We start from the raw sequence: 17,774 nt of genomic DNA, 5'->3' as shown, positions 1-17,774 counted from the left end.
ATTCTGTGGAACAAGGTTCAGTCCAAGTTCAGCATTGCTCTGCTTTCTAAATCCCCCCTCTTAGAAATCGTTGTTTTTGTCTAACTGCGTGGGAGTGTCGAGTGACTCACCCTGCTGTCTCCCCCTTGACTTAATCTTTCCCAGGAAGCTGAGAACTGTGGCTCACAGAGAAAGCAGAGGGTTCAATAACCAAGGGGCATACATTTGACGTACTTGGGGAGGGGGTTAAAGATGACTTTGAGGAAAATGTTTTTTGCCCAGTGGGCGCTGGGGATCTGGAACTCGCTGCCTGAATGGGAGTTGAAGTGGAAACCCTCATCGCATTCGGAATGCACTTTGATGTGCCAGAACCTGTGGGACCGGGAACTGGAACTTAACATTGTCTACATTCTGTGTTAATATAGTACGTTGACATTAGGCACCCAATCTCTCAAATTCAATATCATTACTGCCTCTTTATACATGGAAATGTGTGGGGTTATGGGGATAGAATAGGGGGTGGGCCTGGGTATGATAAAGCCACCCTTGGAATACTGTGTACGGTTCTGGTCACCCGATTATAGAAAGGACATTATTAAACTAGAAAGAGTATAGAAAAGTTTTACTTGGATGCTACCGGGACTTGATGATTTGAGTTATAAGGAGAGGCTGGATAGACTGGAACTTTTTTCTCTAGAGCGTAGGAGGCTGAGGGGTGACCTTATAGAGGTCTATAAAATAATGAGGGGCATAGATCAGCTAGATAGTCAACATCTTTTCCCAAAGGTAGGGGAGTCTAAAACTAGAGGGCACAGGTTTAAGGTGAGAGGGGAGAGATACAAAAGGGTCCAGAGGGGCAATTTTTTCACACACAGGGTGGTGAGTGTCTGGAACGAGCTGCCAGAGGTAGTAGTAGAGGCGGGTACAATTTTGTCTTATAAAAAGCGTTTAGACAGTTACATGGGTAAGATGGGTATAGAGGGATATGGGCCAAATGTGGGCAATTGGGGCTAGCTTAGTGTTTTAAAAGGAAAAGGGCGGCATGGACAAGTTGGGCCGAAGGGCCTGTTTCTATGACTCTGGTTCTATGATATTCTTTCGGAGAGTCGTTGCAGACTCGATGGGCCGAATGTCCTCCTTCTGCACTGTGGGGATTCTATGGTTCCCATTTCAGCCCATCACCATTCTATCCCTTTATTCAACTTCGCTTGAAATGCTTCTATGCTATTCACTTCAAGCACTCCCTGTAAGTTTAAGTTAATTTATTAGTATCATAAGTCGGTTTACGTTAACACTGCAGTGAAGTGACTGTGAAAAGCTGTGTCACTGTGTAGGAGTGAGTTCCACGTTCTCACCACTGGAGGTGAAGTTGTTTCACCTGAATTCCTTTATTGGGGTTTTAATAGAGATGATTATATTTGTGTTATCTAGTTTGTGGGCTCCTGCACATTATGTAGAGGCTTTAGAATTGTGTTCTTAACTAGGAATAAAAAGAGGCCTTTGTCAAGGCATGATTTAACCACCACCCATGCCACCCGCTGACTCTCCCAGACTGAACAAGATCTCATTGTGGTGAGACAGATGGAGAAACTCCACACATGTTAAAGAGAAATGTCATTGTACAAGTCCGTTCACCTTCGAAGGTTTTGAGTGTTTGGCCGTGTTAGCATTAGTCACGTCTGTTGTATTTTCCAGTGGTTTCCTGGGATACTTCCCACACCCCTCAACCGACTCATAGACAATGTGTGACTCCGTTCCCTCGGCGTTCCATCGTGTGATGGGTACAAAACGCCTTCTCAGTACCTTTTTCGATGTGCTTTTTTAAAAAAAAAAAGAGTGAAGCTGTATCCAGTCAAGAGACGATGGTCTGGAATTTGGGGTTAAGTCGTGTAGCAAAGGTGTTCAGTACAGACCTCGAAGAAAGCCGTGCTCAGAGATTTAGCAATCTCCTGTGACAAGGACTTTATTCCCCTTCCCTCCCCCCTCTCCTTGTGCAGTGGCTCAGTGTCCCCCCCAGCACTGCAGCTGCAGCGAGCTGTCCAAGTAACCAATCACTCCTTAGAATTCTCACAGACAGTCAGTCAGGGAATGGAATGTGCGGATAAATCCAGTTGCATTTTAGAAATTTTACAGATCCTGATGAAGATTAGAACAAAAATGTAGGGTGGAATTTTCTGCCCCCCCTCCCAATCCCACGGTGTGTTTTGCGGGGGCAGAAGTCTCTCGGGATCTTTCAGTCCCGCTGCTTTTCAATGGAGTTTCCTGTTATTCGGATCCCCTCGCTGCTGGGGGAACAGCGGGGGGCCGGTTGCGGGGAAGGGGTCCACCAGACTGAACAATCCCACCAGCAGGAACGGCCGTCCATTTTGGTAGAAGTTTAAAATTATCATGAAGAAACTTTAAAAATTATATTTATTTTTTAAAGGTTGTTTTTTGAAGAGGAGAAATTTGTGGGGCTACGGGGAAAAGGCCCCCTCGGTGCATTACTCTTGCAGAGAGCTGACGAGAGCTGACATGGATGTGATGGGCTGAATGGCCACTTTCTACACTGTAACCCTTCTATGATAATGACCATAAATCCCCTGCCAAGTCCAGGCCTGTTTCTGTAAGTGACAAGAAGTTGTAGAGGAGCAAATCTGCGGGGCAATTAGAGGCTTTCAAACATTACAGAGTAGTTAGAATGGGGGATTTTAATTACCTCAATGTAGACTGGATAGTGGTAGCGTCAAGGCCGGAGAGAGGAAACTGTTCCTGATGGTGTCCGGGAAAATTTTCTACAGCAGTGTGTGTCCATTGCGACAAGGAAATCTATATCGAATTTCTTCTTGAAATCACACAATGTATTGGCCTTAATTACTTTCTGTGGGAGTGAATTTAGGAGACCGTGATCATTGTATCGGAAGGTTTAGGGCGATGAATTCTAATGGGCAATCCAGAATAAGAATCATTAACTGAGGAAGAGCTTACTTCAAAGGGGCAAGAACAAAGCTGGGCCGGTTAGACTGGAATGAAGGGTTGGTGGGGAAAACTGTAACCGAACAAAGGGCTGCCTTCAAATAAGAAATGGTTCAGGCACAGTCAAGCGATATTCCCTCACATGGGAAAGGTAGGGAAAAACCAATCCCAGAGTTCCCTGGATGAAAATCGAGATAGAAATTAGGATGAGGAAGAAAATGTGTGCTTATGAGGGGTGTCAGATAGAAAATACAACTGAGAACCAAGAGGAACGCAGGAGGTTCAGAGGGGACATGGAAAAGCACATTAGAGCGCGAAGAGGGATTATGAGAAAGAAATTGGCAGCCAAATCTCCAAGTCTTCCATAGGCATGTAAGTGATAAAATGAGAGTTGGGCCGATTAGGAGGGAATTTACACAGGAAGGCAGGGGACTGGCTGTGGTATTATCTGAAGACTTTGCATCTGTCTTTACCATAGAGGTAGATACTACCCAGGACATGGTGACAGAGGAGGAAACTGTCACTAGAAGGGCTCAAAATTGAGGATGAGGAAATGTTGAATAGACTATTGGTACTGAAAGTTGGCAAGACACCGAGACCAGGTGAGATGCATCCAAGGATATTGAAGGAAGTGAGAGTGGGAAATGCGGGGGTGTTGGCCATAATCTTCCAGTCCAGCTGGGTGTATAAATGTGGTGAGACAGGTTAGTTCTACCTGACTGATAAAAGGTGCTGTTGCAACAGTAATCCTGCTCAGTTTGAGAGAAGCGCAGGTTCAGATGTTTGGTCATGGTGCAATGGTGCGAAGCTCCCATCAGTGGGATTATGACTGAAGGCCTCTAAATCGGAATTCCCCCCCCCCACCATATTCCGATAAGCCCAATCGAGGGGGTGGATGAGGCATCTCTGTTAACATCTCACCTGAAAGTCGGCACCTCTGACTGTGTGGCACCCACATGCTGGAACTCGAGCCTTGATTTTGTACCCGGGTCTTTGGAGCAAGGGCGGCATGGTAGCACAGTGGTTAGGGGCGGCACGGTGGCACAGTGGTTAGCACTGCTGCTTCACAGCTCCAGGGACCTGAGTTCGATTCCCAGCTTGGGTCACTGTCTGTGTGGAGTTTGCACATTCTCCTCGTGTCTGCGTGGGTTTCCTCCGGGTGCTCCGGTTTCCTCCGGGTGCTCCGGTTTCCTCCCATAGTCCAAAGATGTACGGGTTGGGTTGATTGGCCATGCTAAAATTGCGCCTTAGTTTTCCTGAGATGCGTAGGTTAGAGGGATTAGCGGGTAAATATGTAGGGATATGGGGGTAGAGCCTGGGTGGGATTGTGGTCGGTGCAGACTCGATGGGCCAAATGGCCTCTTTCTGCACTGTAGGGTTTCTACGATTTCTTCTACGAAGACTGGAACCCACGACCTTCTGACTCCGTCTTTCCCAGCGAGTCACTGATGACTATGATTCAGTGAGGCTCATTTCCGTTTGCGTGTGTGTCAGACAAACGAGCATAAACTGAAACTGTTTGAGCAAAGAAGAAATAATAATTCTGATTGTGGTTAGGGGGCCACAAATGGAGGAATTCATTTTTTGATTAAGTTTATTTTCTCTCCTAGGTACCAGCAAATGCTTCATAGAAATTTGGTTTATCTTGCAACGATAGCAGATTCCAATCAGAATATGCAATCTCTCTTACCAGCTGTGAGTATCCTCATTTAATGTTTTCACATTTCAAACTTGTCGAGTCTCTGATACGCGGGTTACGGAACCCTTTCAGAAATAGAACCTGTAGAAGGAGCAATCTGAAAATAATTATTTCTGTCTGTAATAATTCAGCCAGACCCCACTTTTCCTGTCACCAAGCACCCTTTTGTTGTGTTTTTAATTCTTTCGTGGGACATGGGCATTGCTAACAGGGTCAGTATTTGTTGCCCATCCCAAGATGCCCTTGAATGGAGTAGCTTTTTAGGCCAAATTATAGGACATATTAAGAGTCAACCACATTGCTGTGGCTCTGGAGTCACATGTAGGCCAGACCAGGTAAGGACGGCAGATTTCCTTCCCTAAAGGACATTAGTGAACCAGGTGGGTTTTTCCGACAATGGTTTCATGGTCATCAGTAGACTCTTAGTTACAGATATTTTTTATTGAATTCAAATTCTACCGTCTGCCGAGGTGGGATTCCGAATCCCAGTCCCCAGAGCATTATCCTGGGTCTCTGGAATACTCGTCCAGTGACAATACCACTACACCACTGCTTCCTCGTGTACCAAGACAGAGACCCCCGGCTCACAGCTAGGGTAGTGCAACACCTCCGGACCCTCAACACTGGTCCGGGTGAAGCAACAGGTTTTAAAGCCCCCGCTGAACACTTCCTATTCGGCAAGTCTCCGCCTGCTCAATAAGGGAGTTCGTGCTCCCCAAGAAACCCACGGGGAGATCTATCGGCGATCGCTCATGGCCACACTTAAACACATTCACAGCAAGCTTTCAATACATTCTGAGTGAGGTTCAATGGAACTGGTCCCCGAGTCGCTGCATAAAAACACAAGAAACAGGAGTAGGCCACTCGGCCCATCGAGCCTGCTCCGCCATTCAATCTGATCCTGGCTGATCTTGGGCTTCGCTTTTCCTGCCTGCTCCCCATATCCCAGAGTTCCCAGAGACCAGAAATCCGTCAATCCCAGCTGTTACGGATCCTGTGTGTGGTTTGCTTCGTTCATGCAAAGACTTCATTTTAAGATATTTCTGCGCGTGCAATTACATTTAAATGCTAAGCTTTTAACGTTAACTTGACCACATTTTAAACTCAGCCGGCATGCTGGGATTAACTTGAAAAATGGACTGCATTCTTTGAAATTTCAATGCTAGCAGAAACAGGGTTTCGCATAAACCAAAACAAAGCTTTTCATGGCCACAGCTGCAAATTGTTTATGAGAGTTAGAGACAGTGTGTACCAAACAATTTCAATACCATATGTTTTTCAGTTAGTTTGGATCAAGTCTGTTTTCAAGACCTGTACAATGCTGGCTTTTGCTGGTACCCCTCTCTCCCAGTTTTCTCGCTCTCTGTAATGCAATAATTTTAAATTCTGCTCAATAAAAGAAACTTAACTTATCAGTGCTGTCGTTGTCTATTCTGAGGAATGAATGAATCCTACACCAGCCTTAAATATGTTCAATGATGGAGCCATCCACAACCCTCCAAAGTTTTACTCCATCATTGAGTGAAGTAATTTTTTCTCCTCTCAGTCGTAATTAATCAGTCCCTTACCCTGGGACTGCCTCACTCAGCTCCTCGAGCCTGCTCTGCCATTCAATAGGATCATGGCTGACCAGATTGGAACGTCAACTCCATGTTCTTTCCCACCCCCGATAACCTCTCCACCTCTTGCTTCTCGACAATCTACCAGCTTCTGCCTCAGAAAACATTCAAAGACTCTCTTCCTCAAAAGGCAGCGGAAGTAGAGTTCTAGACACTCATGAACCTCAGAGAAAAGGTTTCTCCTCATCTGTCTTAAATGGGTGACCCCTTATTTTTAAACAGTGATTCCCCTGCCACCCCTTGTGCTAGATTCTCTGACAAGAGGAAACATCCTCTTCACATCCACCCTGTCGATACCCCCCAGGATCTTAAAGGTTTTGATCAAGTTGCCCTTTACTCTTCAGAGTTTAGAACCAGAATCTCAATGGGGCAAGAGGGTAAAGGGGGAGAATCAAAGGCATTGATCACGGAACCAGCAGTGCAGGTTTGCAAGGTAGTGAGAAAGCAAACCAAGCACTCAACTTTTACCATTTCGATAAGGCTATCCTCTTCAACCTGTACTGAATCTTGGTTAGACCACAAGGAGAACTGAGTACAGCTCTGCTGTTTGGAATGGATGTATATCAGGTTTACCAGGCTGATTCCGGGGATGGCGGGATTGATGTATGAGGAGAGATTGACTAGGTTAGGATTGTTTTCATTGGAGTTCAGACGAATGAGGGGGGATCTTATAGAGACTTATAAAATTCTAACAGGATGAGACAGGGTAGATGCAGGGAGGATGTTCCCGATGGTGGGGGAGTCCAGAACCAGGGGTCACAGTCTGAGGATTCGGGGTAGACCATTTAGGACGGAGGTGAGGAGACATTTCTTCACCCAAAGAGTGGTGAGCCTGTGGAATTCATTATCACAGGAAGAAGTTGATGCCAAAACATTGAATGTATTCAAGGGGCGGCTGGATATAGCACTTGGGGCGAATGGGATCAAAGGTTATGGGGAGAAAGCAGGATTAGGCTATTGAGTTGGATGATCAGCCATGATCGTAATAAATGGTGGAGCAGGCTCGAAGGGCTGAATGGCCTCCTGCTCCTATCTTCTATGTTTCTATAGACCATACAGAGGGGCCAACATTAGATTAGGTGCATCTATACTTCTCTATTCATTCATGGGATTCATTGAAGGGGGTCCAGAGGAGGTTCACAAGAATGATCACGGGAATGAAGGGTTTGTCATATGAGGAGTGGTTGAGGAGTCTGGACCTATACTCGATGGAGTTTAGAAGGATGAGGGGGGATCTAATTGAAACTTGGAGAATACTGAGCGGCCTGGATAGAGTGGACGTGGAGAGGATGTTTCCACTAGTGGGAGAGACTAGAACTCGAGGGCACAACCTCAGAGTGAAGGGGCGCTCCTTTAAAACTGAGATGAGGAGGAATTTCTTCAGCCAGAGAGTGGTAAATCTGTGGAACTCTTTGCCGCAGAAGGCTGTGGAGGCCGGGTCATTGAGTGTCTTTAAGACAGAGATGGATAGGTTCTTGATTAATAAGGGGATCAAGGTTTACAGAGAGAAGACAGGAGAATGGGGATGAAAATCATATCGGCCATGATTGAATGACACAGCAGACCCGATGGGCCGAATGGCCTAATTTTGCTCCTATATCTTATGGCATGTGGGCATCACTGGCAGCATTTCTTGATCCTTAATTGTCTTCTCAAGGTTAACAAAATGTATAAGATCCCGCTCTTTATATAAATAGCGGTACAGAGTACAAAAATCAGCAAGCTATTGCTAATTCTTCCTGAAACTCTTGTTCAGTCCCTGCTGGGGTGTTGTGTTAGAGTCCGAGCACCGTGTGTGAGGGGCTTTGGACTGGGTTACGGAAAAGCTTCCCTGGAATGGATCCAGGGCTGAGGGATTGCAACTGTGGAGTGGATTGAGTGGAGAAGCTGTGATTGGTTTCCTTGGAAGCAGAGACGGTCAAAGGAAGGTGTGATTGAGGCGTTCCAAACCACAAGGGACTTAGATAGAGTAAGCGAAAAGAAGTTGTTTCCAGCGGCTGAAGGGTTAATATCCAGGAGGCATGATGAGAAAAGAACCAGAGGTGACGTGAGGAAATTCTTTCTCGCACATCGTGTGGTTAGGCTTTGGACTGCACTACCCGATCAGTTAATGGACACAGATCCAATAGTAATTTTCAAAAGGGAATTCATAGACAGAGGTACACAGATAAAGGTAACTGGGAGGCTACGTAGTCACATCTAACCTCCAGGACTGTACCTCATTCTGTCACCAAGCTAAAAGAACAGTATAGCACAGGAACAGGCCCTTCGGCCCACCAAGCCTGTGCCGACACATAACACCGTTCTAAACTGAAGACCTTTTGCCCTGACGCAGTCCGTACCCCTCTATTCCCTGCCGATTCATGTATCTGTGAAGATGCCTCTTAAACGTTGCTATTGTATCTGCTTCGACCACCACCTCTGGCAGCGCCCTCTGTGTACAAAGACTTGCCTCTCTCATCTCCTTTAAATTTGCCCCTTTTTAACCTTGAACCTATGTCCCCTACTAATTGACATTTCCACCCTGTGAGTCATGGGATTAAACAGCTCATCCTATCTCACGTTGACAGAAAAGATCAACTTGTTTTAAATTTATCCTTTCATGGGACGTGGGCGGGGCCGGCATTTATTGCCCATCCCCAATTGCCCTTGAACTGAGTGTCTCGCTGGGCCACTTCAGAGGGCATTGACGAGTCAACCACATCGCTGTGGCTCTGGAGTCACATATAAGTCAGGCCGGTTAAGGACGGGCAGATTTCCTTCCCTAAAGGGCATTAATGAACCAGGTGGGGGTATTCTTTTGCAACAATTGATAGTTTCATGGTCACCATTACTGGAACTAAGTCTCAATTCCAGATTTATTGATTGACTTTAATTCAGATTCCACCAACTGCCAAGATTTGGCCCCCAAAACCAGAGCATTAGCCTGGGCCTCTGGATGACTCGCCCATTGACATTGTAACTACACTACCATCTCTCTGATTAATGTGCCACTTCGAAAGGTGCAGAGTCTCGGATCAGAGGGCAGAATCTCAGAGTAAGACGTCACCCATTGAAGATAGAGATGAGGAGGAATTTCTTCTGAGGGTTGTGAATCTGTGGAATTCTTTACTGCAGAGGCTGGATCATTAAGTATGTTCAAGGCTGAGACAGACAGATTTTTAATCAGTCAGGGAGTCGAGGGTTAAGAACAAAGAACAATACAGCACAGGAACAGGCCCTTCGGCCCTCCAAGCCTGCGCCGTTCTCTGGTCCAAACTAGACCATTCTTTTGTATCCCTCCATTCCCACTCCGTTCATATGGCTATCTAGATAAGTCTTAAACATTCCCAGTGTGTCTGCCTCCACCACCTTGCCTGGCAGCGCATTCCAGGCCCCCACCACCCTCTGTGTAAAATACGTCCTTCTGATATCCGTGTTAAACCCACCCCCCCCGCCCTCACCTTGAACCCATGACCCCTCGTGAACGTCACCACCAACCTGGGGAAAAGCTTCCCACCGTTCACCCTATCTATGCCTTTCATAATTTTATACACCTGTATTAGGTCACCCCTCATCCTCCGTCTTTCCAGGGAGAACAACCCCAGTTTACCCAATCTCTCCTCATAACTAAGCCCTTCCATACCAGGCAACATCCTGGTAAACCTCCTCTGGACTCTCTCTAAAGCCTCCACGTCCTTCTGGTGTGGTGACCAGAACTGGGCGCAGTATTCCAAATGCGGCCGAACCAACGTTCTATACAACTGCGACATCAGACCCTAACTTTTATACTCTATGCCCCGTCCTATAAAGGCAAGCATGCCATATGCCTTATTCACTACCTTCTCCACCTGTGACGCCACCTTCAAGAATCTGTGGACTTGCACACCCAGGTTATGGGAATAAGATGGGAAAGTGGAGTTGAGGATTATCACATCAGATCAGTCATGATCTCATTGAATGGCGAGACAGACTCGATGGGCCGAATGGCCTACTTCTGCTCCTAAGACTTATGGTACCTGCATGTCACATGACAATTTTAGAACATTCTAGGAATGTAAAAAACATTTCATACATGAGTGACTTCAGTTAGAATCATTAGAATAGGATCTACAGCGCAGAAGGAGGCCATTTGGCCCATCGTGTCTGCACCGACCACAATCCCACCCAGGCCCCATCCTCGTAACCCCTCATATTTACCCTCCTAATCCCCCTGACACTCGGGCCAATTCATCATGGCCAATCCACCTAACCCGCACATCTTTGGACTGTGGGAGGAAACCGGAACACCCGGAGGAAACCCACGCAGACACGAGGAGAATGTGCAAACTCCACACAGACCGTGACCCAAGCCGGGAATTGAACTCTGGTCCCTGGTGCTGTGAGGCAGCAGTGCTAACCACTGTGCCACCGTGCCGCCCTTAGCTGCCGAGAAGCTGGCTGTGTTTCCCTTGGAGCAGATCGGGGCAGAGATTTAGTCAAGCTGTTTGAAATGATACATTTTGATAGAAGAAATTGCGAGAGACTGTTCCCACTGGCATGAGGATCATCTATCCTTCAATCACCTTGTTTATTGTCTCCACTCGATCACCCTGCAATCTCCTGTACTCGGAATACAAGCAGCGCCATAACCACCGAGCTGAACCATTGTAGCCCCAGGAATACTGATCAGTGTTACTCTCCCCCTCTGCAGGGGTCCGTGTGGGATAAGCAGGGATGATATTAATGTCGGGGACTGCATCTCTGAATGTGGGGGGTAAACGGGAGCAATTCCTTTTCCTTGTTGTTTTTGTTCTATTTATAGGATTTGATGCAGGATAACAGAATAAATTCATAGAATCTTACAGTGCAAAAGGAGGCCATTCGGCCCATTGTGTCTGCACCGACCACAATACCACTGCAGCCCTATCCCCATAAACCCACGTATTTACCTGAGCTAGTCCCCCTGACACCTAAGGGGCAATTTAGCACGGCCAATCCACCTAACCTAACATCTTTTGGACTGTGGGAGGAAACCGGAGCACCCGGAGGAAACCCACGCAGACACGGGGAGAACGTGCAGACACCGCACAGACAGTGACCCAAGCCGGGAATCGAACCTGGGTCCCTGGCGCTGTGAGGCAGCAGTGCTAACCACTGTGCCACTAGAAAGCGAGAGCACGTGGGTTTTGGATGTAACAGCAGCGCAGGTTTACTCGGTAGCTGTTCACTACACACTGGCTGGATCTAGACTCAACAAACCCCATGAAGTAGCCAATGAGGTCACGGACTGACCATGTGACCAAACCCTTAAAGGGACCACGCACCTCCCAATAACTGATGTGTAACAGCTTCAATTGAGTTTGTACTCCTCTGCTCTGTTTTAGCCTCCCACACAGACCATGCCAATGGGACCAGGGGGAATGAGCCAAGGAGGAATGAGCCAGCTCCCTCACGGACACGCCATGGGTGCCGACAGTATGGTAGGAGGAGGCCCACCTGCCTCTCACATGCAGAACCAGATGAACGGACAGCTGCCAGGTGAGCTTCTCTTAACGCGCTGCCGGCCGTCAGTGTAACTGAACCTTGGGGAGCAAACCAAGAGAGAAAACGCTGGAAAATCTCAGCAGGTCTGGCAACATCTAGAAGGAGAGAAAAGAGCTGGCGTTTCGAGTCCAGACGACCCTTTGTCAAAGCTAAAAGGCAGAGAAAGTGGGAGATATTTATCCTGCAGGGGGAGGGAATGAAAGATGAGTCATAGCCACAGAAACCAGGAGAAAGGCTGCTAATGGCAGCCCATAGAGGGAGACGAGAGATGAAATCGCTGGGCCTCTGACGCAAATCTTTGTCTCGTCACTGGACGCAGGTGAGGTCCCAGAGGATTGGAGGATAGCTAATGTGGTCCCGTTATTTAAGAAGGGTAGGAAGGATAACCCGGGTAATTATAGGCCGGTGAGCTTGACGTCCGTGGTGGGAAGTTTTTGGAGAAGATTCTTAGAGATAGGATGTATGCGCATTTAGAAAGGAATAAACTCATTAACGATAGAACCATAGAAAATTACAGCTCAGAAACAGGCCTTTTGGCCCCTCTTGTCTGTGCCGAACCATTTTATGCCTAGTCCCACTGACCTGCACTTGGACCATATCCCTCCACACCCCTCTCATCCATGAACCCGTCCAAGTTTTTCTTAAATGTTAAAAGTGACCCCGCATTTACCACTTTATCCGGCAGCTCATTCCACACTCCCACCACTTTCTGCGTGAAGAAGCCCCCCCTAATATTCCCTTTAAACTTTTCTCCTTTCACCCTTAACCCATGCCCTCTGGTTTTTTTCTCCCCTAGTCTCAGCGGAAAAAGCCTGCTTGCATTCACTCTATCTATACCCATCAAAATCTTATACACCTCTATCAAATCTCCCCTCAATCTTCTACGCTCCAGGGAATAAAGTCCCAACCTATTCAATCTCTCTCTGTAACTCAGCTTCTCAAGTCCCGGCAACATCCTTGTGAACCTTCTCTGCACTCTTTCAATCTTATTTATATCCTTCCTGTAACTAGGTGACCAAAACTGTACACAATACTCCAAATTCAGCCTCACCAATGCCTTATATAACCTTACCATAACACTCCAACTTTTATACTCGATACTCCGATTTATAAAGGCCAATGTACCAAAGGCACGATAGTCAGCATGGTTTGTGAGAGGGAGGTCATTCCTCACTAACCTGGTGGAGTTTTTTGAAGAAGTGACCAGAATGATTGACGAGGAAAGGGCCGTGGATGTCGTCTATATGGACTTTAGTAAAGCGTTTGACAAAGTCCCTCATGGTAGGCTGGTGAAAAAGGTTGGATCTCATGGGATAAAGGGGGAGGTGGCTAGATGGGTGGAGAACTGGCTTGGTCACAGAAGACAGAGGGTGGTAGTGGAAGGGTCTTTTTCCGGCTGGAGGCCTGTGACTAGTGGTGTTCCGCAGGGCTCTGTATTGGGACCTCTGCTGTTTGTGATTTATATAAACAATCTGGAAGAAGTGTAACTGGGGTGATCAGTAAGTTTGCGGACGACACAAAATTGGCAGGACTTGCAGATAGTGAGGAGCATTGTCAGAAGCTACAGAAGGATATAGATACGCTGGAAATTTGGGCAAAGAAATGGCAGATGGGGTTCAATCCTGATAAATGCGAAATGATGCATTTTGGTCGAAATAATGTAAGGAGGAGCTATACGATAAATGGCAGAACCATAAAGGGTGTAGATACGCAGAGGGACCTGGGTGTGCAAGTCCACAGATCCTTGAAGGTGACGTCACAGGTGGAGAAGGTGGTGAAGAAGGCATATGGCATGCTTGCCTTTATAGGACGGGGCATAGAGTATAAAAGTTGGGGTCTGATGTTGCAGTTGTATAGAACGTTGGTTCGGCCGCATTTGGAATACTGCGTCCAGTTCTGGTCGCCACACTACCAGAAGGACGTGGAGGCTTTGGAGAGAGTACAGAGGAGGTTTACCAGGATGTTGCCTGGTATGGAGGGGCTTAGTTATGAGGAGGGATTGGGGAAACTGGGGTTGTTCTCCCTGGAAAGACGGAGGATGAGGGGAGAATTAATAGAGGTGTATAAAATTATGAAAGGCATAGATAGGGTGAACGGTGGGAAGATTTTTCCCAGGTCGGTGGTGACGTTCACGAGGGGTCATAGGTTCAAGGTGAAGGGGGGGAGGTTTAACACAGATATCAGAAGGACCTATTTTACACAGAGGGTGGTGGGGGCCTGGAATGCGCTGCCAGGCAAGGTGGTGGAGGCGGACACACTGGGAACGTTTAAGACTTATCTAGATAGCCACATGAACGGAGTGGGAATGGAGGGATACAAAAGAATGGTCTAGTTTGGACCAGGGAGCGGCGCAGGCTTGGAGGGCCGAAGGGCCTGTTCCTGTGCTGTATTGTTCTTTTTGGTTAATAAAGGGTGTGAGTGGCCAAACGGCAGAGAAGCTGAAATCGGAGGGTAAACTGTGAGAGATGAAGATGAGGGGGGAGGTGGGTGGAAGAGAAGAAAAATTGAGAAAAGGGGGGAGAAAAGGGGAAAAAAAGGGGAAAGAGTGGGGGGCGGACGAAAAATAAAGGAAGACAATAAAGAAATAAAAGGTGGAGAACAGTTAAAATTTAATATGAAAACAAAGGGGTGGAGGTGGGGTAGAGCGAATCATCTGAAGTTGTTGAATTGGATGTTGAGACTGGAAGGCTGTGAAGTGCCGAGCCGGGAGATGAGATGCTGTTCCTCCAGTTTGCGTTGGGGAGCAAACTGCTTCAGAATGAACACGAGAGAATAATTTGTGTTCTCGGCTTCAAGAGCCTTCTATTGATCAAACTGCCCTCGGACTGCTTCCTTTAGGATGTGGGCGTCGCATGTTGGCCAGCGTTTCAAAGATTCTCTTGAGAGTTTGAGGGAGGGAATTCCTGAGCTTGGGGTCCGGCAGCTGAAGGCAGGACCACCCGTGGTGGAGTGTTGTGGAAGAGGCTAAAATTGGGGGAGCGTAGAGATCTCAGAGGGTTGTGGGGCTGGTGGTGGGGGGGGGGGGGGGGGGGGTGGGGGGTGGTTGCACAAAGGGAAGGGTTGAGGCCATGAGGGAATTTGGAACCCACTGATGATGATCTTGAGATCAGGCCAATGACTGCCCAGAAACCCGGGGGGTGATGGGTGAAACGTACTTGGTGTCAGTTACAATATGGGCGCAAGTGTTTCGGGGCAACCTCAACTTTTGGGAGCATGACAGAAGGACAAAGAACAGTAGAGAGAAGAACAGGCCCTTCGGCCCTCCAAGCCTGCACCAATCATGATGTCTGCCTAAACTAAAACCGTATGGAGTCCGTATCCTTCCATTCCCATCCTATTTATGCATTCGTCTAATTGCCCCTTAAATGTCGCTATTGTACCTGCTCCCACCACCCCCCCCGGGCAACGCGTTCCAGGCATTCTGTGTATATTTTTTAAAATGTGTTTGGGAGGGCGTCTGCAGGGGGTGGAGGGGCGGAGGGACACTGTGTTTGGGGGTTTGGTCTCTGTGGGTGTTTTTGTGTCTTTGCTATATATTTTTTTCTCTGTGGGTGTGGTTTGGCCTCTTTCAAGCCCAACTTCTCTTCCTCGTGGCTGGTTCCCCGCGGCCGGTGGGGAGGGCGAGGGGTGGGGCCCTGGGGTGTGGTGTCTGCTGATGTCAGCAGTTGGGGGGAGACTCCCCAGTGAGGAGGGATACCAGGCCACTGTTAGGAATGTGGGATGCTGGCTAGGAGGCCCTTGCACTCTGACCTCAGAGCGATCAAGTTCACCAGCTGGAATGTCAGAGGATTAAATCGCCCGGTTAAACGCGGTGAGATATTTCAGCATCTTCCACAACTGGGACCCAAATTGCATTCCTCCCAAGAGACCCACCTCCGGCCAGGGGAGTATTTTAGGCTCCATAGAGGATGGGAGGGTCAATGCTTCACTCCACTTTTCACACCAAGGCCCGGGGGAGGGGGGAGGGCTGGGGGGGGAGGGGGGGGCGGGGAGGGGTGTGGCAATCCTCATCCACAAGTCCTTTCCCTCGGTAGTAGCCAATCTCATTTCTGACTCAAATGGCCGATATGTCATTGTCACGAGTAGACTATATGAGACGCCCCTGGTGTTAGCCAATGTGTATGTCCCAAACTGGGACTGTGAAAACTTTTTCCGGTCGTTTCTCACGCTACTTCCAGCTTTGAACTCCCATCGGTTGATGCTGGGCGGAGATTCCAACTGTTGGTTGAATCCTGCCCTGGGCCGCCCCTCCCCCAAGTCAGCAAAAATTATTAAATCATTTCTCACGGAATACACGGTGGCGGACCCATGGAGGTTTCTTAACCCGACTAGCCGGGAATGTTCTGTTTTTCACCTGTCCACCGAACGTATTCGCATATAGATTACTTCTTGGTCGATAATAAGTTGCTCCCGGCTGTGCGCTCATGCTCCTATGAAACCATTGTAATCTCGGACCATGCTCCCTTGACAATGGACTTGGCAGTGGAGAGGAGGGTGGGCCCCCGCACGCCTTGGCAATTTAATACTTGATGTGGAGATGCCGGCGTTGGACTGGGGTGGGCACAGTAAGAAGTCTCACAACACCAGGTTAAAGTCCAACAGGTTTATTTGGTAGCAAATACTATTTGCTACCAAATAAATCTGTTGGACTTTAACCTGGTGTTGTGAGGCTTCTTACTGAATTTAATACTTGTCAGCTCTCTGATGGTGAATTTGTTAGATTTCTGTGAACCCAGATCGATGATTTCTTCGAGTTTATTGATGTTCTGGGAGTCTTGGCAGCTACCTTATGGGAGACATTGAAGGTTCATTTAAGGGGCCAGATCATATCTTATTCAGCGCACAAGGCGAAGCAGAGAGGTAGAAGGTTATCGGAATTGCTGGGGCTTATCGCCCAAGTTGATGCTGCGTACGCTTGGGCCCGTCCCCAGAGGTATATAAGGAACGTTTACTACCACAGGCGGAGTTTGAGACCTTTGTCCTCACGTCAAGCGGAAGAGATGCTATTCAAATCTAAGTATACATACTTGAGCATGGGGACAAGGCAAGCAAAGTACTAGCTCATCACCAGCGCTAATTCTCCGCCAAAAGTCTCACTCCGAATGGAGTCTCTACTGATCCACAGCGAATAAATGAACAGTTTAGGGGCTTTTATTCAAATCTCTATAGCTCGGAGAGTACCGCCAATGAGGTGGACTTTCAGGAGTTCTTTGGGGCACTGAATCTCCCCGTGGTGGACAGGGGAGAGGCCGCAGCACTGGAGAAACCAATCGACGTTGAAGAAATTGTTAGGGCGGCCAGAACTATGCCGAGTGGGAAATGTCCGGGACCAGATGGGTGCCCCATCGAATTCTACAAAACATTGATGGATAGGTTGGCTCACCTGCTACTGAGGATGATCAATGAATTAAACGAGAACCGCTCTCTCTCGCAGACTTTGAGGCAAGCGACAATTTTGCTTATTCTTAAAAAGAATAAGGACCTGCAAATCTGCAGCTACAATAGACCAATCTCACTGCTCAATGTGGATCTCAAACTGATCTCCAAGATTCTGGCCATTCGCTTGGAGGACATTCTGCCCTCTATCATCTCGCCTGACCAGACTGGGTTCATTAAAAATAGACATATGTACTCGAATAATGCTATACGATAAATGGCAGAACCATAAAGGGTGTAGATACGCAGAGGGACCTGGGTGTGCAAGTCCACAGATCCTTGAAGGTGGAGGTGGTGGTGAAGAAGGCATATGGCATGCTTGACTTTATAGGACGGGGCATAGAGTATAAAAGTTGGGGTCTGATGTTGCAGATGTATAGAACGTTGGTTCGACCGCATTTGGAATACTGCGTCCAGTTCTGGTCGCCACACTACCAGAAGGACGTGGAGGCTTTGGAGAGAGTACAGAGGAGGTTTACCAGGATGTTGCCTGGTATGGAGGGGCTTAGTTATGAGGAGAGATTGGGGAAACTGGGGTTGTTCTCCCTGGAAAGACTGAGGATGAGGGGAGACTTAATAGA

General features: G+C 47.7%; 1 protein-coding gene across 2 annotated transcripts in view; it reads left to right on the top strand.

The window, feature by feature from the left end:
* ss18 (SS18 subunit of BAF chromatin remodeling complex) overlaps positions 1 to 17,774 on the top strand; it is a 90,558-nt gene that overhangs the window by 35,542 nt on the left and 37,242 nt on the right. For both annotated transcript variants that reach the window (XM_078215622.1, XM_078215621.1), the window contains exons 3-4: positions 4,545 to 4,629; positions 11,598 to 11,751. In XM_078215622.1, coding sequence (XP_078071748.1) covers positions 4,545 to 4,629; positions 11,598 to 11,751 — 239 coding nt within the window. The remainder of the gene's footprint in view (positions 1 to 4,544; positions 4,630 to 11,597; positions 11,752 to 17,774) is intronic.

Source organism: Mustelus asterias, chromosome 7 (genome assembly GCF_964213995.1).
Source record: "Mustelus asterias chromosome 7, sMusAst1.hap1.1, whole genome shotgun sequence".
In the NCBI taxonomy this organism is placed as follows: domain Eukaryota; kingdom Metazoa; phylum Chordata; class Chondrichthyes; order Carcharhiniformes; family Triakidae; genus Mustelus; species Mustelus asterias.
This window is presented reverse-complemented; position numbering and strand designations above follow the sequence as displayed.